Source organism: Paramormyrops kingsleyae, chromosome 25, assembly GCF_048594095.1.
Source record: "Paramormyrops kingsleyae isolate MSU_618 chromosome 25, PKINGS_0.4, whole genome shotgun sequence".
In the NCBI taxonomy this organism is placed as follows: Eukaryota; Metazoa; Chordata; class Actinopteri; order Osteoglossiformes; family Mormyridae; genus Paramormyrops; species Paramormyrops kingsleyae.
The window spans coordinates 1,610,241-1,632,456 of NC_132821.1; the positions used below are offsets into that span (position 1 = coordinate 1,610,241).

The 22,216-nt window shown below is 40.5% G+C and overlaps 1 protein-coding gene across 1 annotated transcript; it reads right to left on the reverse strand.

The window, feature by feature from the left end:
- Nucleotides 1–5,640: 5,640 nt before the first annotated feature.
- LOC140582895 (uncharacterized) lies at nt 5,641–10,832 on the reverse strand. The gene is made up of 13 exons (XM_072707365.1): nt 10,570–10,832; nt 10,132–10,217; nt 9,694–9,918; nt 9,406–9,564; nt 9,160–9,307; nt 8,784–8,941; nt 8,524–8,667; nt 7,948–8,161; nt 7,702–7,860; nt 7,448–7,605; nt 7,156–7,359; nt 6,854–7,068; nt 5,641–6,754 (listed from the first exon to the last, which is right to left on the reverse strand). Exons 2-13 carry the CDS (start codon nt 10,143–10,145, stop codon nt 6,099–6,101), a joined length of 2,454 nt encoding a protein of 817 aa, XP_072563466.1. The 5' UTR covers nt 10,146–10,217; nt 10,570–10,832; the 3' UTR covers nt 5,641–6,098.
- Nucleotides 10,833–22,216: the final 11,384 nt, after the last annotated feature.

The following is a 22,216-nucleotide window of genomic DNA, read 5'->3' on the forward strand; positions in this document are numbered from 1 at the left end:
GAGGGATATTATTAGCCAACCTTTAACTTTAATATTCCAGAAATCGTTATCTGCGGGTGTGGTACCATCAGATTGGAAGCATGCTAATATAACACCCATATTCAAAAAAGGGGATAGAAGTAATCCAGCAAACTATAGGCCAATCAGTTTAACTAGCATTACTGGAAAAATAATGGAAGCTATAATTCAAGTGAAAATGGTAGATTACCTAGATGCAAATAACATCATAAAGGATAGCCAACATGGATTTAGGAGAGGTAGATCCTGCTTAACGAATCTACTTGAGTTCTTTGAGGAAGCTACAAGTGAAATTGATCACAAAAAGGCCTATGATGTGATTTACTTAGATTTCCAGAAGGCCTTTGATGTTGTCCCCCACAAACGTCTCTTGCTAAAGCTTAAAGCTGCAGGGATTTTAGGAACTGTGGCAACTTGGATCAAAAACTGGCTAACTGACAGGAAGCAGCGAGTATTTATTAGAGGCACAATGTCACAGTGGGCCTCCGTTCATAGTGGGGTACTGCAGGGTTCAATTTTAGGACCTCTATTGTTCCTAATTTACATTAATGATATTGACACAAATACATACAGTAAACTGGTTAAATTTGCAGACGACACCAAGGTGGGCGGGGTAGCAGATACTACTCTAGCAGCAGAGAGGCTTCAACGGGATCTGGATTTAATTAGCGAATGGGCTGATACATGGCAGATGAAATTTAACACAGATAAATGCAAGGTAATCCATGCAGGGAGCAGAAATATAAAGTACAGATATTTTATGGGTTCCACTGAAATAAAGGTAGCTGATTACGAGAAAGATCTCGGTATGTATGTTGATGCTTCCATGTCCCCCTCTCGCCAGTGTGGGGAAGCAATAAAAAAGGCGAACAGAATGTTGGGTTATATCTCTAGATGTGTGGAGTTTAAGTCAAGGGAGGTGATGTTACACTTATATAATTCCTTGGTAAGACCCCACCTAGAATACTGTGTGCAGGTTTGGTCACCATACCTCAAGAAGGACATTGCTGCCTTGGAAAAGGTGCAACGAAGAGCTACGAGAATGATTCCTGGTCTTAGAGGAATGTCTTATGAGGAGAGGTTAGCGGAACTGAATCTGTTTAGCCTTGAGCAAAGGAGACTAAGGGGGGATATGATTCAGGTCTATAAGATTCTAACGGGTCTGGATGCTGTTCAGCCAAATGACTATTTCAATATTAGTCTAAATACTAGAACTCGTGGCCATAAGTGGAAATTAGCGGGAGAACATTTTAAAACAAATTTGAGGAAGCACTTCTTTACACAGCGTGTAGTTAGAGTATGGAATAGTCTTCCTGCTAGTGTAGTGGAAGCTAAAACCCTGGGTTCCTTTAAATCAGAGCTAGATAAGATTTTAACAACTCTGAGCTATTAGTTAAGTTCTCCCCAAACGAGCTTGATGGGCCGAATGGCCTCCTCTCGTTTGTAAATTTCTTATGTTCTTATGTTCTTAAGAAACCAATTTGAAATGATTCGAGCTTTGTGACATGGTGCATTATCCTGCTGGAAGTAGCCATCAGAGGATGGGTACATGGTGGTCATAAAGGGATGGACATGGTCAGAAACAATGCTCAGGTAGGCCGTGGCATTTAAACGATGCCCAATTGGCACTAAGGGGCCTAAAGTGTGCCAAGAAAACATCCCCCACACCATTACACCACCACCACCAGCCTGCACAGTGGTAACAAGGCATGATGGATCCATGTTCTCATTCTCTTTACGCCAAATTCTGACTCTACCATTTGAATGTCTCAACAGAAATCGAGACTCATCAGACCAGGCAACATTTTTCCAGTCTTCAACTGTCCAATTTTGGTGAGCTCGTGCAAATTGTAGCCTCTTTTTCCTATTTGTAGTGGAGATGAGTGGTACCCGGTGGGGTCTTCTGCTGTTGTAGCCCATCCGCCTCAAGGTTGTGCGTGTTGTGGCTTCACAAATGCTTTGCTGCATACCTCGGTTGTAACGAGTGGTTATTTCAGTCAAAGTTGCTCTTCTATCAGCTTGAATCAGTCGGCCCATTCTCCTCTGACCTCTAGCATCAACAAGGCATTTTCGCCCACAGGACTGCCGCATACTGGATGTTTTTCCCTTTGCACACCATTCTTTGTAAACCCTAGAAATGGTTGTGCGTGAAAATCCCAGTAACTGAGCAGATTGTGAAATACTCAGACCGGCCCGTCTGGCACCAACAACCATGCCACGCTCAAAATTGCTTAAATCACCTTTTTTTCCCATTCTGACATTCAGTTTGGAGTTCAGGAGATTGTCTTGACCAGGACCACACCCCTAAATGCATTGAAGCAACTGCCATGTGATTGGTTGATTAGATAATTGCATTAATGAGAAATTGAACAGGTGTTCCTAATAATCCTTTAGGTGAGTGTATTTGTACTTCTATACACATCAGAATGATAAAGAGCGTCTCCAACAACTCACCTGGATCTGAAGCAGGCAATTTGTGGGTGCTACAGTCCTGATTTCAATTTTTTTTCCCAGGACTAGTTGTGAGCAAAAAATTTGTGCACACATGCATCTGAATTAGACACTGAAGAAGACCTTGTCCTTCATTTAACGACACCAAAGGGCTCTGACCATGCGTTGGTTTTTCATGCACTGGGTATGAGAATGTGTTGATGATCTAGGTCTGAGGGAAGCGGGGATTTGGAAGGACGGGATCTATAAAGGAAGGTAAGGCACAGGAGATGCTGAGAACACAGAATAAAAGCTCAGTAGGTCGCATGAAAACAAAAATACCTGACATACAATGTGGGGGCAATCGAGGCATTAAAGGCAGTGGGACAGATGCAGTCACTTAGTCGTCTGACTAGGGTAGGTATGGGATGTGACAGTAAATTTCTGAAAATTTCTTAGAGGTGCTATATACTGGGTTTTATTAACATTGAACATGATTGGGGTGACAATTTCACAATAAAAATACATATAGAGCGCTTCAAGTGATACAAAAGTTGCTGTGTCCCATAGGCCTCATGAAGTACTACAATTGGTACTAGGTTTTGGGTCACAGGCTCCTATGGCCTAGGAGCTATTGGGGAAAAAAAGGCTAATTTTAGAGAAAAAAAATCATATCAAGTACACAAAGGGTTAAACTTGAATGAAAGTTGTTGTGTCCTATAGGCCTTAGGTAGTACTACAATTGGTACTAGGTTTTGGGTCACAGGCTCCTACGGGCTAGAAGCTATTGAAAAAAAGGCTAATTTTAGAGAAAAAAAATCATATCAAGTAAACAAAGGGTTAAACTTGAATGAAAGTTGCCGTGTCCTATAAGCCAAAGGTAGTCCTACAATTGGTACTAGGTTTTGGGTCACAGGCTCCTACGGGCTAGAAGCTATTGAAAGAAATCTATTTACCCACTTTTCCCTTTTAGAATGATACTTCAAAATGCAATAAAGTGTTAAAAACGTGTAAAGTTCACTGTGTCCTGTGCATGTCAGGTAGTTGCAGAATATGCACTCATTTTGGAGTTACTGGGTCCCATTGCATTGAAGTTATTGCAAGCAATCAGTATTTTATTATTCAGTGGTGCGCGAGGCTGTGGAATTGATCTGGCTGTCTTTCAACCGCCTTTTGCTGGCTAGTGTGAGTGATGCACCACTGCTAAGTCTGGAGAGTGTGGATCTGAATATCCGTCGAATATCCAACCTAAAACTGATTTCACCTCGGTATGGATCGTCACTCCCGGCGCTAGGGTCGTGGGAGAGGGACTGGGGCGATGCCCCCGACTGGGGAGAGCCACAGTCCAACTGATGAGAGGCGCGCGGTACTCGTAGTCGTGATCCGGGAAAAGAGGTCGATGCCAGGAAGATCAGTCCGACGAGGAGACGCAAAACTGGAACACACAGGGAGGGACGAACAGGAGGTTCCAGGCTTGGAGGTGCAGGTAGGTCAGGTACGGGATCTGGACTAAGTAAGGAAGGGGAGAATGTAAGGAATGAACACAAGGCTGACAGGTAAGATAAGGGCAACCGGGCAGACGGAGCACAGGAGAGTTGCTCAGTAAGGCTATGTGACATCAGCGCAATACTTCACGAGGGTTGTTTGGCATTGCTCTCCTTTTAAAGGGAGACTAATTGTCCGCAGATGTAGCTCACCTGTCCTGCCCCGCCCCCGTGGGCGTGACAGTCTGAACATCAGTGCTCCCGCTACACTACCACGGCCACGATGCTAATAATTACAAGAGTAACATGCCAGCATTTAGTTTGATTAACTTGATCTGGTATTTAAAATCTAACATTTGAAATAAACCAACAACGGCCAGCCAAACAACATAAATATGCACATGTTAACATGATTAAGAATATTTCGTATCGTTCATAATTGGCAAGAGAGTAACTCAAAAATGTACCATTTTTACACTTTACTAGCATGAACTTAGCAAATAGGAAACTCCCCGGTCACGCTTCCTGTTGTGGCTGAGCGTGCACATGACGTCAGTGGCTGAGCGTGCAGATGGCTGAGCGTGCACATGACGTCAGTGGCTGAGCGTGCACATGACGTCAGTGGTTGAGCGTGCACATGACATCAGTGGCTGAGCGTGCACATGACGTCAGTGGCTGAGCGTGCAGAAGGCTGAGCATGCAGATGACGTCAGTGGTTGAGAGTGCACATGACGTCAGTGGCTGAGCGTGCAGATGGCTGAGCGTGCAGATGGCTGAGTGCACGTTCTGAGCGGCTGCAGCCAGGCCCTTTTGTCTTGATAATTATACAGATGAATTCTGGGTAGTCGTTGTGTGAGCGGTATCAGAGAGAAATTGGAGTGATTTCAGCCTTAACCAAATTCTGCCCGCTCACGCTCTGCTCCACTCCACTCAAATGCTCTGGTGTGACCTAGTGTGCACCTAGCAATATCTTGTTGGTTCCTGCCTCATGCCATCTGCCATTTTTTTATTACATTAAATATAAACAATTACTTGATGAATGATCAGATTAATCTGTAGATTACTCGATTATTGATACTGTCGATATTGACACCTCTAATATTGACTCTAACCTATTGTCAAGCACAACAGATGACTGGTGATGACTTAGAGCTCCCAGGACCATGTCTGACTGTGACCAAGGGCTCATGTGCTGGCTGCTGGTGCCGGAGCCGGACTGGAGACGGTCACGGCGAGAGGGACTACAGCCAGATCCAAGATGGCTGTATGTGCTGACTGAAGAGTCTATAAATCCCTCACACTGCTTAATCTCCAGTAATGTTCTAAATGTGCCCCTGTAATACATGAATCCTTAACTCTAACTCTATGACTAAACACTTCTGGCACATGAAACACTGAGGAACATTGGAAGGTTCAGGTTCAGTTTCCTTTATTTGTACCCGTAAGGAAACACACATGGTACCCAGACCCCAAAGAACTTTTGTTGATCACTGACATGACATAGTCATAATAGAGTTCCTGGCCTGTGGGGAAGTTCTTTCCAGTGTATTGAAAGGTCCACAGTATAGCCATTGCTGGAGTCATATACATCATGAATGGAATGCTTTCTCTGTCCCCTTTTCATTCAGCTCCCACTCATTAAGACCTGGCAGAGGTTACCCAGATGAAGTGTGTTGTATACACGCGGTACAATAAAGCACTCCAAAAATATGTCTCTCCAAATCTTTTTATTTCACTCCATTCCTTTCCCTGCTCCTCACCCCCGTAATTCTCCTTAGCTCTCTTACCAACCATCTTTTCTTATTGTCCCCAGAGGAGAGGAGAATTGCACTATACAACAAGGTGCACAAGAAGGCACTCGGGCACAGAGGATGTGACAACCCAGACCAGGAACCAGAACGCAGGCAGAAAAACCCAAAACAAGGTCATAGGACTCCGAGCTAGTCCAGGTCCAGACCTATCCCAGTGTCACGATTCGGCGAGCAGGGAAGCAGGAGAGTAAGCCGAACTTACGGGTAATCAAGGGTTTTAATGGTCGGACTGGCGACAAACACCAAACATTACAACAATACATGACACCACAATGACTGATCTGGGGAAGACTGACTGAGACTCGGACTAAATACACAAGACAAGGCAAAAGGAATAGGCAACAGGTGATGACAATCAGGAATTAACACGAGGTAATGAGGTGGGCATGGCACACACAAGGATCGGACGGAGCTGGACGTGACACCCAGTAAAAGACTTTCTATTTTCCTCATAGTCAAACAGCAATTCTTCATCAACATTAATGTCTCTGAGGGCAATAAAGAGTATGACATCGCTGTCATCCAGGGCGTAAAGCCTTGATCTGAGGTTGGCCTGGCCCTGAGAATGATTAATGAATCTCCCAGGCGTGTCCTTGCCTGGATGACAGTCACAATTCTCATTATGTGCATCAATGTACATGGCCACTCCGCTACTATTCTTATAGAAAACCACGTTTTCAGTCTGTCCCTGTGCTGCAAACGCATGAATCTTTAGGCCGTCTTTTAGTGACCCTGTCTTGCCGTGATAGTCGCATACCACTTCACCACTGGCAAACACCCGTGTGGCAACAACACCTCTTCCTTTGCTCGGAATGTCATAAATGCACAAGCCTTTCCAATTCTGTGTCCTCACCAGCTTCTTCAGTATCTGACAATCCATATCAGTGTCAGTTGAGTTCTTCCGCTTCCATTGATCAAGGATGAACTGTACATCCGGAATATTTACAGTCCAGCCTTGTTTTTCTATCAATATGCGGATGTGCTTCTTTGTGGGCTTGCGCCGACAGTGCTCTGTGAAGAACAAGAATATGGCTTTATTAATCTATTATGTTCCACTGTGGTATTCCACTATTGCAGATATAAAGCCAAAGAAATATCATCACCACTCACCAAGAATATGCTGGTTACGCAGCAACCTCTGTTCTGAACGCCAGTGGTCGTAGCAATACCGATCGCAGGCGGAACCCACGATTTTAATTCGGTCAGTCTTACTGGGACACTTGTCATCCAGTGTGACTGGAAAGGCCTTCAAAAGCAGGTCATATGCAGTCTGCTCGCTAAACACATGACAGGAAGTGAAAGCCTCCGGCTCGTTACTGCTGGACCTGGAATGAAATGTAAGAATATTTCAAGTATCCATTAATTAAGTTGAGAAATATAAGAACAAATATGGGATGTTATTATATACTTACTGTGATTCACCACTGATATGGCTAAGAATCTGTGCAACAGAAATCACGTTTTCAGGTTCCCTCATGCGATCATATTTCTGTGTAGTGGTTGTGGTGTGAGCAAGGTACTCCGCCACTAAAGATTTCTGTGTGTCATCTAAAGCTTTTGTTGCTGTCTTAAAAGCACGTTGTGCCATCTGGCTTGTAATGATTGGCAGCTGGTACCTTCAAGAGAGAAGACGACACACGTTAACACCTCTTCATCGGTCACACAATTGGGCAGAAAGAAAAGAGGTATGTGTAGTGCACTCACTTTTCGTGGAGATGGTGGATATCGTTGGAGCAGTTGCAAATTTTCTTGCCACTGGAAGAGATGAAGAACGTCTCATTACTGTTCCTGAGGTCTTCATCAAGCTTCCTTTTTCTGGTTAACATGGTAGGACGGATGTATTTGTAGAAGAGATCAAACCACTGTGAAAATAAGGAAAATGAAGTGATGTGATGTATTTAGTTTCAAAATACATAGAAAATAGTTATTCTGAAAATAACTTCTGAACATTTGCTTACATTCTCCTCTTCCTGTGTTAGGGCAAAGCAGCAGGTAATGTGCTCTTCATTAATTTTCATAATAGGCACCTGTGTCTCCGTGGTTTTGTGCTTCACCACACTGACTACACAGTATCCAGGGTAACCTGGAATTCTCTTCCTGTTCCTCCAGTCCTCAACCTACATAGGGCACAGTCATAGAAACGGTCCCTTTTAATGCGTCATAATGATTGAGACCAAGTACAAGAAGAAAAAACAAAAACTTACGGTCATGTTCTCTACCAGCCCTGGCCGCTGCTGGTGCTTGAGTACCAGAAGTGCCTGTAGGTAGTAAAGCACCATCTGCTTCTGCTGACAGGAGATTGTCTTGTATCCTGGTTCCAGCAGCTTTCCCATGATTGCTAAAAAGTCTCCGCGGGCAGCGCGGAGGACCGCCAGACACTGGGGGGGCTTTGGGGACTCTCGGGTGAAAGATTCATATCTGTTTGGCATTAAGGAAACAATTTATGAGAAAAGAATGCCATTCCGGCAGAACAGATAATAGCTATATGCGTGTGGGTGTGTGTCTGTATGTGTGTGAGTGTGTGAAAAATGTTCCGCACAATGTGATAAAAACCTGTCATTCTGACGGTGTGGGGACCATTTTTCAGGTCTCTACAAAGATCTGGGAATGCAATCAAAAACCTAAAAACGGCAAAAGTCTTGAATTTTGTTTGGTTTCTTATGGTTAAGGCTAGGGCAGGGTAGGGTTATGGTCGTCATGTTGGTCAAGTTGAGTTTTCCCCAGATATTATTACAAACCTGTGTGTGTGAGTGTGTGTGCATGATAAGACAAATTCCAACCTTTTTTTCGTAGCCTCTTCGCTCACTTGTTTTGAAAGGGCTGCCTGAAGGCTCGCAACAAAATCAATGAAATTGTTGCACATCTGATGCAGCTGGCTGTCTTCAGAACACAAGTCAGTGCTGCGCGTGTGGAATTTAATGAACCTGAATTTGATAGAAAAGTAAAGAGATAACCACAGCATAAGTTTAAAGTATTTTGCAACAAGTCACATGTGAAAACTTTTACAAGTACATTATGTTTTGCAGTGACTGATACAGGCCTCTTCAGACTCTTCATATAATTTTGGATAGTCTGCTTGGAAAGCCCAACATCAGAAAGTTCCTTGAAGTACTTTCTGGTATCTTCATGCTTCCTAACAAAGTCCAAGCTGGGACGTGAGGGATCGATGTAGAACAGGAATCGGGCAACGTTTTCCACCTGAAACACATCAAACCAATTTAACAAAGTTGTCATCATCTTATCATACCTGTGCCATCTGGTTTATCAGTTGAAGGAGATGTAGCAGGCACCTCTGAAGAGGGGGCACGTCTAACACAACATGACCCTTTGCCTAGAGGTCCTTGACCAAGATAAAATAAATTTCCAATATAAAACTTGAAGTGAATAATTATGATAAATTATGAAGAGCACATTACCTCCTGCTTATAATTTTCGTTGATTAAATCTGTCATAAGGTACGCTCCAAAAGCCCTCAGGAGAGGATGGTTTGTGGAGTGCTTCTGATAGAGTCCTCGCTTCTCCATGGCCGCCCGCACTGAAGTAGTGCACTTAGAAGGCCTCTCCCTGAAATGACTATATGTCAACTATATGTTTTTTTAAATCCTGAAATTGCAAAAAGAAATGTGACATAGTGATTTGTGTCTTTAAACAGACACTCTTACCTCTGACAGAGCTCTTCAGATCCTTCTTCAGTGGTTTTGCCGGCTGCTGATCCTCCTGCCCCATCTGGTGTCTCCGTCAGAGGAGCCGGAGCAGGCTCCACTGGAACAGGGGGCACGTACAACACTGCATTTCCTCTGTCTTCCAGCTCCTTGATCAATCTGTAATGCAAAATGATTTACATTTCCAATATAAAAACTGAAATTGTGGTAAAAGTTAATGTTTCAATAAATTATTAAAATGAGAAAATTGCGTGCAAACAAGGACATAATCACAAAAAGAAATTATACCTGTTGATAGGAGAGGGGTTTTGCAAAATGGACACAATGAGTCCATACTCCCACAAAATGCCGGCCTGCAGCAGCTCTGCAACTCGTTTCTTTGCAGAGTCGAGGACGGCAGCGATCTCCTCGGCTGTGGCATTCTTCATGCAAGTCCTCTTTAAGTGCACAGACAGGCTGGGATATGTCTTCTTGCATCGAGTGCAGTAGAGGTAATGGCGGTTGGCAGAAGCACTGAGGGAGAGAAAATTTGTCCATTATTTTCTAAGTACAGCTACAGCAAAGCACAGGCTTTCAACAAAATATGCATGAATAAATGAAGCATGATACAGTTAAATAAACTTGAAATGATGTACTGCGTTGTAGCTAATTAAAATAACATAAAATATTAATTCTAAAACCAAACTTTATAATACTAGCAGTAAAGGAGAAAAAACATTCACTTACTACAGAGAATCCATTCTCAAATATAGGAGAGTTGTCCAGAAAAAAGGAGAAAAAAATGTATTCTTCCAAAAAGGAGAGGTTCCGACCTTGGCAGAGCAAGAAATGAGTGATGTTTTACTTGTGGAACTAGGTAATACAGGTTGTACCAAACCAATCAGAGAATATATTTCAGATGGCCTAATTATAATAATGCAAATTTCCCCTGAGTAAATAATGCATACCGATCTCTTTTCAGTTTTACACTCAGGTTCTCAATGTAACATTCCTATACTTATGGCCGTTCTTATCAAATTGAAATTTAACTGAGAGCCATTATACATGAGGAGAACTGAAAAATGTTCTTAACTGACAATCTGTGAATAGAAAACAATCCTGATACGGTTTCCCAGCTTCTCACCACATCTGCAACCACATGGAAATGAAAACATAGTTACTCACGGTTTTTTTCAGCAGTAGTTTTTAGGATCTGAATACAAACTTGTATAACGTGTAATTTGAGAGAAAAAAAGAAAAAAGGGGGACGATGAATTTCTCACGTTCAAAGAAGCACCTCCGCTTAGTTTATTAACAGACCAAAAGAACAACTCTAAAACGGCTTTGCTACTTCCTCCCTTTCCACAAGATGGCTGCCCCCATTCGAAACACGGGGCTCTTAAAGGGACCGCACTCTCCCAACACAAACTCGCTCAACGCACATTACCTGTTACATTTCTCTAACGCATAAGGTACAATATACCATAGCTAAACGCATAATCCACCTTGAGCTCTAATTGTGGTGAATTATGTTCGTAATAGACTGAGCACTGAAATGTAGTGAATAATGCTGTTGATGTCCCCTACAACAAGCCATTTGCAATGTATTATATGTTTGAATGCTGTTCCGTTTTATTTTAATCCACTAATATGCTGTAAAAGTGATTTGTAGGCCACCATTTCTGGACACCATTTTAAGAAATACTGAATGAATGTTTTTAAAAATACTCAGGAAAAAGTAATGCTACCCGACAGCTGCATACTATGGAACCCCGTTTCCGCCTCATAAAATAAAAATTAGTTTATTAGTTTTAAAATAGCTTATTAGTTTAATAATCATAATTATGATATTCTAAGTCAAAATCATGAGATACTAAGCCATAATTATGATACAAAGTCGAAATTATAATATACTAAGCCATAATTACGAGATACTACATCGAAATTATGAGATAGTCTAAACCAATCACATTTCTTTATATCATAGGCGTAGATTTAGTCGGGAATTGTTGGAGTAAGCCGTCTCCACCGGGTCCTTGGATGAGAAGAGATTCGCAGTTGACACGGGGAGAAGTTGCAAATCACCGGTTTATTTTCTGACAGATTGCAATCCGGGAGCGGCCGTCTGACATACATTCAGCTTGTACAGGAGGAGGCTCTGCCATGTGTATCAGCTGTATCCCTTTTAAAGCCCTTTAATTGGGCATCCCCCCCCCTCTCTCGGTACCTTCCATCTACGTGACAACCACATGTTTGACACTTGCCCTCGTTAGCCGGCTCGTAGTTGTCCTTCTAGAAGGCTAAAAGATAAGTAGGAGCCGCTGATATTCTCTGTCACCCCCCCTATCTGTTCCGGGGTGCGTTTCTCGAACAACGACGGAAGTTAGCATTAACGATGCATCGTACTATGGTAGTTCAAACTAACCAACATCCGACCAACGACTGTTTCTCGAAACCGTCGTACCACAGTTGTTCGAACCACGTTAGTTAGTTAGTTAGTTAGGACTTATGTAGTTGGAACTACAGTGGTTTCAGCGCTGATTGGTCAGACTCACGGCTAACCTACCGTAGTTTAAACCACAATGGTTCCAGCGCTGATTGGTCAGACTCACGGCAAGTCGTGCGCAACAACTAACAACGCACTTTCACAGCCGGTCGCGTACAAACACTCGCGAACTGTGTAAAATATATAATAATCACACACACACACACATGTATATTTATTTGTGACATCAATTTCTGTCAGTCACATAACGCCAATAAAATGAAAATTAGCAATCGGGGAAAAATAATGCGACGCTCCTTGGAGTGATAAACAGAATAACTTTTATTCCGACGTTGTCGCTTACAGAATATTGTTATACTGGCTGACTGGAATACACAGGTGTGTGTAATAACCAAACATTACAGACGTAATTTCCCGAGAACAAAGGCATGGATTCGTATCTGGCCGCTGTAGTGTCATTCTGCTAACATTACCCACCCCTGTGCTAATTAATACTTTGCAGTCTGAGATTTGCTCACTACAGACAGTTACCGTACTTATGACCAGAGACCCACACAACAATTACGTTTCAAACTACATTTTCAGACAACTTCACATTATATGTGATCGTAGAGCTAAATTATTTCTTATTAGGTATTAAAGATTATTAAATTTCTTACTTACACGGTGACTATACCCTTATTGCACTGTATTTTCCACCATCGCTGACGAATTTACATATAACTACGCTTCTAACTACAGCTCGTGAGCTGTAGTTCGAACTACACAACTTAACGACAGTGTTTGCGAACGTTCGTTCGAACTATGGTTTCGAGAAACACCTGCGTCGTTCAACGATACATCGCACCACGTAAGTCCGCAGTATCGTTACCTATGTAGTTTGAACTATGGTTTCGAGACACACCTGCGTCGTACTTACATAGTTTGAACCACGCAAGTTGCTAACGTAGGTAGCAACGATGGTTTCGAGAAACGCACCCCCGATTAGGTAGCCTTGCCTTGCCGGCGCGCCAGTCAGTTCTCGTTTTGATTAGTTACAGCTTTATAGAATCATTCCCTTTATTTCCCCTTATAAAATTATTCCCTCAGAAGCCCCCCTCTCCCCCAATGTTCAGATGGACGGACTATCCCGCTCAATAACATCATATAATATAATTCTTGGTTTACTAAAAGTGAAACACATACTATAAATAGAAGTCACCACGTAATGTAAAGCTTTTGTTTCTGACCGTTTTCACCAAGTGAGCCCCTACCCCCAGTTAAAGTGATGTAGTGTAAACTTCCGCTCCGGGCTGCGTTTCCCAGCAGCAGCCCTACAAGCAGAGGCAATAGGCGAGCGGGAAGGCGCAGCACGGCATTGATCGAAGGTCAACTCATAGACCCCGTATCGTAACAAGCAGTTAATCAATAAAATAATGTGTGAAACGGTGGGATTTAATCGTCTCGTTTCCTATAAATTTCAAAAGGTTACCTTGTTTGGTTGCAACTAGCTTAGTTAACATAACAAATTGCAGCGCTGATAAGGCAACCGGTGGGATTTAATCGTCTCGTTTCCTATAAATTTCAAAAGGTTACCTTGTTTGGTTGCAACTAGCTTAGTTAACATAACAAATTGCAGCGCTGATAAGGCAATAGCATTTGTGTCAGTCATCCCACGGTGTTTTCCGTAACAAAAACGATGCCAGACCTGGCAGTTGTTTGAAAGACACCATAGAATAAAGTTACTGTGTTATCAAAAACTCATTTAGTTCATAAACAGTGCTGGCAGAAAGTCCAATTTATAGCCAAGAATAGATTCAATAAATCCCCTATAATTACTTCTGTGGGTCTTTAGCGCAGAAGATCTCCTAGTCGAACCGTAAGGATGATCGCTGTGTACTGGATCAAAAATCTGTCTGGCTTGCTTCTGTAAAAAAAGATAATACAGCCGGTAAACTGAATATCGAATGGATTTATTATTGGCTTCATATATTTCAATATGCCTCCTTGGACCATTTGACATGAATGTTGTTACACTGCAAAGAGAATGTATTTCATAAAACATGGGAACCCTTTATGTCCTATATTGGTTTCAGGTTCTTCTTACAAGAGGATTTACATAGCTTATTCCTGTACTGTCTGCTTGTGTTGCCATGTCCCATTTTGATTACACGCCTGTCTAGATGTATGACTCTGTGAGCAGAGTTATTCTGCTGTTTTGTTTTATTGTGTTGACATGTTTGTTTATTTTGTCTCTTGTATTATACAGAAAAATCAATTTCCTACCTTAGCTATGTCTATCAAATGTTCATTCTTGCACAGAATCAATTTTTTGTCACACATTTGCAGCAGAATCTCAAAAAAGACTGCTATTTTGAAAGCAAATTTAATAAACGTTTAATGCTCATAAATGTAAAGAAGACAAATGTCTCAGTCAGAGGCAGTTCAGGTCTGACAGTTTCACAAACTGGGCGTCAGAATTCAGATCCAGACGACATGCTGCAAGAGGCCTCTTACCATTGCCTCACAGATGTTGAGGAAATATAATTTGTGGGGCATTGCTTATACATGATCTGCTATTTACAAATTAAATTTATTTACCATCTACACATTATAGCAGACGTGACACATTTACAAGTATTTTGATCATTTACATCTGACATTTAACACCAGAACCATCGGAGATTTCCTTCTTCTTCTTGTTTTTTCACCCCCTTTAACTGCAATGTACGGCGTATTGACACCTTTTGTTTCTGCTAATGGTCCATCGCGTTAGCATAACATTCATCCATTAGAAGCACAATGGGAAAGTCATTTAAATCGTCACAGCTACAGAGTTCCTGTGTACGGTGTTCATTTTAGGACATCCTCAGGTCTTATGAAAAAATCCGTCAAACTTCAGACAAAACGGCATCAGACATCGAACTCAGACAAAACGGACTCGGGTGTCAGGAAAAAAACCGTCAGACTTCAGACAAAACGGCATCAGAACTAACGGACTCAGACAAAACGGACTCGGGTGTCAGGAAAAAAACCGTCAGACTTCAGACAAAACGGCATCAGAACTAACGGACTCAGACAAAACGGACTCGGGTGTCAGGAAAAAAACCGTCAGACTTCAGACAAAACGGCATCAGAACTAACGGACTCAGACAAAACGGACTCGGGTGTCAGGAAAAAAACCGTCAGACTTCAGACAAAACGGCATCAGAACTAACGGACTCAGACAAAACGGACTCGGACAAAACTGCATCAGAAAAAGCTTAATTTATTTTTTTTTTTAATACATTTAATATAAAAATGTAGAACTATTATTGTTCGCTATTTTCCTTAGATTTATTTTTTTTCCAGACATTTGTTCAAGATGTCATCTGGCAAGGAATGCTCCAACTATGGCAGTTTGACACTGGCTTTGTTTGAAGCTGTTATCACAGTGTAAAATCTAGTAGTCTGATAGCAGAGGTGGAAAGAGTGCTGAAAAATCCTACTGTCACTACCTGTATATATTATTATTATATGATGTAAAGTTACTAGTCCACTAAGTTATTGAGAAGAAAAGTAGCCTTTTGAAAAAATGTTGAAATAAAATACATTTGTCTTACTTATGTGGTAATTATTTTTAATTTTGAATTTGGGGTGTAATTAGATTTAAATCCCATAACATGTTTGGCTGGTAGAGGTGGTAATAGAAAGGTGGTTGTCACATTTAATTTTGTAGATGCAATGATAATGTTGTTATTCAACCAGGGATTTAAACAGAGGGAAATTAGCTGTGTACTGGGCTCACAAGGACATCAAGTTAGGTAAGCCTACATTTAGAAAAGTGTGTTGCTGTATCAGCATTGATATGACACATCTAGCGTGACCACCTAATCCATGTCAGGAGGGACACTATGAGCTACTCCAGGTTTTACAAATACTTTAAAACTGAAAGGCTCCTTGGCTAATTAGTTCTTCTAGTTCTAAATAATAATTTTTGTGCTTTTACTGGTTTGTTTCCTTCATTCAAAGACTCATCCAGCTGTTTCACAGTAACATTACTGACACATGCATGACTGAAGGAGACTGACCAATCAGCACACAGCAAGAACTCCTTGCTCAAGTGAAATTCAGGTCCTTTTAATTGAAATGATTGAAATGGTAGTTTGCAAACCCTGTCATAGCTCATAGTGTCCCTCCTGACGTGGATTAGGTGGTCACCCTAGACACATCTCTGAGACTGGATAGGATGTGGTGTCTTTTGATAAAAAGAAAAAGTCTATGTTGTGGTTGGTTTGTGGCATAACAGTGAAAGACACTTGAGAAGAATTTTAGAACGTTTGGGGTTGAAGCGGAGATGCCCCCAGCGACCTGTCACTGAAATCCACAAAGCTTTTTCTTTATTTGAAGCTGCAGTAGCTTTTTGGCTTTTCCAAAAGCCTGTGCTGCACCTGTAATGCATATATATATCGTACCTGAAACCTATGCAAAGTGACTACTTCTCACAGTAACAATAGTAGAACTCACAAATGGGAATAATTTGGGCTTTCCTTACTGATAAATGCATTGGCACTCCTTGAGCTGGAGTCATCTGCAATATAAATGGGACAGTGCTTTGTAGAATCCTACTACTGCCACAGACATCTCTACAGTAAACTTGTGAAAATGTGTTGTCTCAAGGTAATACATTTGCTTGTCTGACACTAAATACTAATCAGATCATTAAATTAGGAGTCAAAATATTTTACATGCTGTGCAACAACCATCACTAGAAAAGCCTACCTGTTTTGTCTGCTGTCAATAGCTTTTTCACGTTGGTATCAAAGCCTTTTTGAGTAAGCTCACCTTCAAATAAAATTTTAAGAGGTAAGGAGTGAAAATAATGTAGTACTAAGCAGTAGGCACGAGGTCTTAGAAACAAAATTAATGACTTAGAGGCTTTAATTTCTTCAGACAATTACGACATTATAGGAATAACTGAAACATGGATGAGTGACAATGATGGTGATGAATATAATATGGATGGTTATACGTTGTTCCGTAGAGACCGGATAGGCAAGAAGGGAGGTGGTGTTGCAGTATACGTAAAAGAAAACTTGCAGGCAAGGGATCTCACTGATAAAAATAAAAATTCAGAAGCTGTATGGATCAAACTTGATGCTAAAGATTCAAATGGCCTAATTGTCGGGGTTTGTTATAGGGCACCTAATGTAGCTGTAGAGGAAAGCAGAATATTATATGATGATATCAGGATTATGAGTAATAAAAATGATGTGGTGGTTATGGGTGATTTTAATTTACCTGGGATACAGTGGGACACAGTCTCTGGCTCTTCTGTAAATGAACTTGAGATGGTGGAATTAGTACAGGATTGTTTTTTTACTCAGTTTGTTAATACTCTTACCAGGGGAGAAGCCCTTCTTGATCTCGTTTTTTGTAATAACCAGGATAGGATTGGAAAATTAGAGGTTTTAGACCCATTGTACGGTATTGATAATAACATGGTTAAATTCAAGGTTAATTTTAGTGTCCGAAGAGCAAAGTCTAAATTAAAAGTATACAATGTTAGGAAGGCTAACTTTAATGGTATGAGACGGAAATTAGAAACTGTAAACTGGACAGAGTTAAATAGCAAAACAGTTGAAGAGGCATGGGAATTTTTCAAAAGCACATTGTTGCAAGTGCAAGAGGACTTCATACCTGTTTCCAGCAAAACTAAATCTAGGAAACGACAACCAAGGTGGTTTACTAAGGAAATTAAGAATAAAGTCAGGAGGAAAAGGGCTCTGTTCCACAACTGGAAAATAACTAATGATTTCAAAATCAAGCAGGAGTATCTAAGTCTACAGGCAGAGTTAAAAAATGACATTAGGCTATCAAAGAGGGATGTAGAAAGAAAAATTGCATTGGAGGCTGAGCATGACAGTAAAGGTTTCTTCCAATATTTTAACTCCAAGAGAGCACTAAAAGCTGAAATCACTAATTTGCAGGATAGTAAGGGCCTTATAATTGATAACGAAATTGATATGGTAAACGAGTTTAATGATTATTTTTCAAGGGTGTTCACAATAGAGAACACAAGTAACTTACCACCAATTAATACGAATACAGCATCGTCTATGACCAATATATGTATAACTGAGGTTGATGTGATACTAAGCCTAGCTAAACTCAAAATAAATAAATCGCAGGGGCCTGATGGCATCTTACCTTTAGTCTTGAAAGAGATGAGGGATATTATTAGCCAACCTTTGACTTTAATATTCCAGAAATCGTTATCTGCGGGTGTGGTACCATCAGATTGGAAGCATGCTAATATAACACCCATATTCAAAAAAGGGGATAGAAGTAATCCAGCAAACTATAGGCTAATCAGTTTAACTAGCATTACTGGAAAAATAATGGAAGCTATAATTCAAGTGAAAATTGTAGATTACCTAGATGCAAATAACATTATAAAGGATAGCCAACATGGATTTAGGAGAGGTAGATCCTGCTTAACGAATCTGCTTGAGTTCTTTGAGGAAGCTACAAGTGAAATTGATCACAAAAAGGCCTATGATGTGATTTACTTAGATTTCCAGAAAGCCTTTGATGTTGTCCCCCACAAACGGCTCTTGTTAAAGCTTAAAGCTGCAGGAATTTTAGGAACTGTGGCAGCTTGGATCAAAAACTGGCTAACTGATAGGAAGCAGCGAGTAGTTATTAGAGGCACTATGTCACAGTGGGCCTCCGTTTATAGTGGGGTACCGCAGGGTTCAATTTTAGGACCACTATTGTTCCTAATTTACATTAATGATATTGACACGAATACATACAGTAAACTGGTTAAATTTGCAGACGACACTAAGGTGGGCGGGGTAGCAGATACTAATCTAGCAGCAGAGAGGCTTCAACGGGATCTGGATTTAATTAGCGAATGGGCTGATACTTGGCAGATGAAATTTAACACAGATAAATGTAAGGTAATCCATGCAGGGAGCAGAAATATACAGTACAGATATTTTATGGGTTCCACTGAAATAAAGGTAGCTGATTACGAGAAAGATCTCGGTATGTATGTTGATGCTTCCATGTCCCACTCTTGCCAATGTGGGGAAGCAATAAAAAAGGCGAACAGAATGTTGGGTTATATCTCTAGATGTGTGGAGTTTAAGTCAAGGGAGGTGATGTTACACTTATATAATTCCTTGGTAAGACCCCACCTAGAATACTGTGTGCAGGTTTGGTCACCATACCTCAAGAAGGACATTGCTGCCTTAGAAAAGGTGCAACGAAGAGCTACGAGAATGATTCCTGGTCTTAGAGGAATGTCTTACGAGGAGAGGTTAGCGGAACTGAATCTGTTCAGCCTTGAGCAAAGGAGACTAAGGGGGGATATGATTCAGGTCTATAAGATTCTAACGGGTCTGGATGCTGTTCAGCCAAATGACTATTTTAATATTAGTCTAAATACTAGAACTCGTGGCCATAAGTGGAAATTAGCGGGAGAACATTTTAAAACAAATTTGAGGAAGCACTTCTTTACACAGCGTGTAGTCAGAGTATGGAATAGTCTTCCTGCTATTGTAGTGGAAGCTAAAACCATGGGTTCCTTTAAATCAGAGCTAGATAAGATTTTAACAACTCTGAGCTATTAGCTAAGTTCTCCCCAAACGAGCTTGATGGGCCGAATGGCCTCCTCTCGTTTGTAAATTTCTTATGTTCTTATGTCTTACATCTGATTTACCTTTGATATTCTAAACACACACACAGAGACACACACACACACAAATTAACGTTAGTGAAACCTGTTTATTATAGCTTGACGGCTCGACTTTTCTGAAAAAATCATTTGCAACTGTAAACATGAAGACTGCCATTCTTACTCAAGTGGTAATCTGTACAGTCAATTAGATAGGAATGCTTAATTATCAAATTTAAATTAGCCCAGAACATCCTGTTAGCCTTATGAGGCAGTTTACGTCGATAGCAAGAATGTGCCAACATTAGGCAGAATAAACAGTCGTTACCGTTTTCGAGGTCTTTTTTAAGATCCTCATAGGCCTTTACTTTGTCCATAACCTGACAAATATACGGATCGTCAATTAAACTTAAAATCATTGCCACTACTTAAGCTAGCTAGCACGGATTCGGTCCACAAAATAACAACATTTAAATATTACAATTTTGAAATATAATAAAAAGCTAACTCTCTTCATCATCCGCTGTCGTAGCTTGATGACGCTTCATCAGGCTTTGAGGTCGAAAAATTTTTTTAAAATTTTTTTCTGATGCCGTTTTGTCCGAGTCCGTTTTGTCTGAGTCCGTTAGTTCTGATGCCGTTTTGTCTGAAGTCTGACGGTTTTTTCCCTGACACCCGAGTCCGTTTTGTCTGAGTTCGATGTCTGATGCCGTTTTGTCTGAAGTCTGACGGTTTTTTTCCTGACACCCGAGTCCGTTTTGTCTGAGTTCGATGTCTGATGCCGTTTTGTCTGAAGTCTGACGGATTTTTTCATAAGACCTGAGGATGTCCTAAAATGAACACCGTACCTGTGGCCCTAAAAAAGCCCGACAACCCACAATATAGTCGTGTTTACGTAACTCAGTGCGGAGCCGCCAACCGTCACACATACCGATTTCAGTATTGAGGAATAATTAAGTATACATTTTACCCTTTGCGTGCCTCCATACGGATTTTTTTTAAACCCAAGTAACATTAGAGTGCCCCTGAATGTTTGGATTTTAGTTTTTTTTATTCTGTAAAACGTCACGACCTAAATTATATTAATACATTATGCATAAATAATACTAATATTATTATATTCTGTTACTGTTCTCCCACGCATTAATGCGATATATTTCCCAGCTTTATAAATTTGTGTAATCTTTGTTAAGGATTTATAATAATAATAATAATAATAACACTTTTTTTATTAATCAATTATGAATCAATACATGCTTTACTAGATGCATCTGTCTCATGTTGTTTTAGATTAAATTAAAAAAAAATTATATTCTTTAGGTCATGATCGACTGGACACTCGAGGCACCTGTCTAAAGAATTAAACCTTTCATGCATGAATCATGATCCACTGAGTCAAAAAAACATATTTTAAAGTTTTGTTAACTTCATATGTAATATTTTCAGTTATGCAAACTGTACTCAAGTGCACTGCATGCATTTGCAACATAAAAATGTAATAGCAATACTGCATTTCTACAACAATACATAAAATATCTAGTGAAATAAACACTGAAACAGAATTACAATCAAATATATAAATTGAAGTTTTATTCAAAACACCACAATTAATGCACTTATACTCAAAACAAACTCTTCAAATGACAATAAAAGCAATCTTAAAATATAAGCAGTGCAATGGTCATTTTATTGTTAATTAGTTTTAGTGTTACTATTTAGTAGTCACGAATATCAAAATAATATATAAATAGCCAGTTTCAGGAAGATAATACTGACTTTTTGTAATAATGTGGTATTTCCTTGGGTGCACTGTAAAAAGCTCTTCAGGGGTGTTGTCTATAGGAATTAATTTTAAAAAGTATATTTCTTCCAATAAATTGATCCCCTTTTCTTTTTGAATTCATTTAAGTTTTACATAAGTAAAAAGTGTGATTGTTTTTGTAACTTATTATTACCTGTCAAAAAATTGTTTTTTACTGACCTTCACAAAAAGTTGCTTCTACAAAACTCTATTTAAGTGTTTATATCCAAAGTAAAACGTCACGACCCGCTCACGTGCTGCAGCAGAACAACGACATCGTTGCTCATTGTCACCTGTACCGGACCAGTTTCGGATTTCTTTGGGGTTTTGGGGGGCTTTATACAACGTGCAACACATGTAAGCAACTATTTACATCGCATAAAGTTAGATTTTAGCTGAATGAGCACGCATTTATTGAACTATAAAATGTAAAAGCGTCGCCAGGTTTCAGACAGTAACGTTAAGTTTGTCAGTTTTGCAGGCGCCATGCGGCCGTACCAAAGGTCTTGAAATTAACATTAATCTTAAAACAACTATCGTTAACGTTAACGTAGGATTGGTATATGTGAGATATATTGCCAGATTATGTTTCTGATTAGTCTGGGTACTAAAAAAAACATTTTGTTTGTTTTAGGAGTCTAATAACGTTAGCCTCGGTGAATGTGAATTATTTTGTCTCAAATCACTCGTCTTAAATGTTCTGCCTAGCAAAACACTAGTAGCATGGTCTCTCACCCTCGTACATGTACAGTTAAAACAGTGGTCCCCAACCTCCGGGCCGCGGACGGGTACCGGTATTTCATTTTGAAAATCCTTGTATTTTTAAAGATGACCGGATTATTCTCTCGGATACGTCTCGTGCGCCATTCCGAGAGCAACCGTC

Bases quoted from the DNA above. Each gene is read 5' to 3' on its own strand.
- LOC140582895 (XM_072707365.1), bottom strand. The intron at 8,162-8,523 runs GTTGGAATTTGT...AATGCCAAACAG, and splicing joins GAAGAGGCTACGAAAAAAAG to ATATGAATCTTTCACCCGAG. The intron at 7,861-7,947 runs GTAAGTTTTTGT...TGCCCTATGTAG, and splicing joins GGCTGGTAGAGAACATGACC to GTTGAGGACTGGAGGAACAG.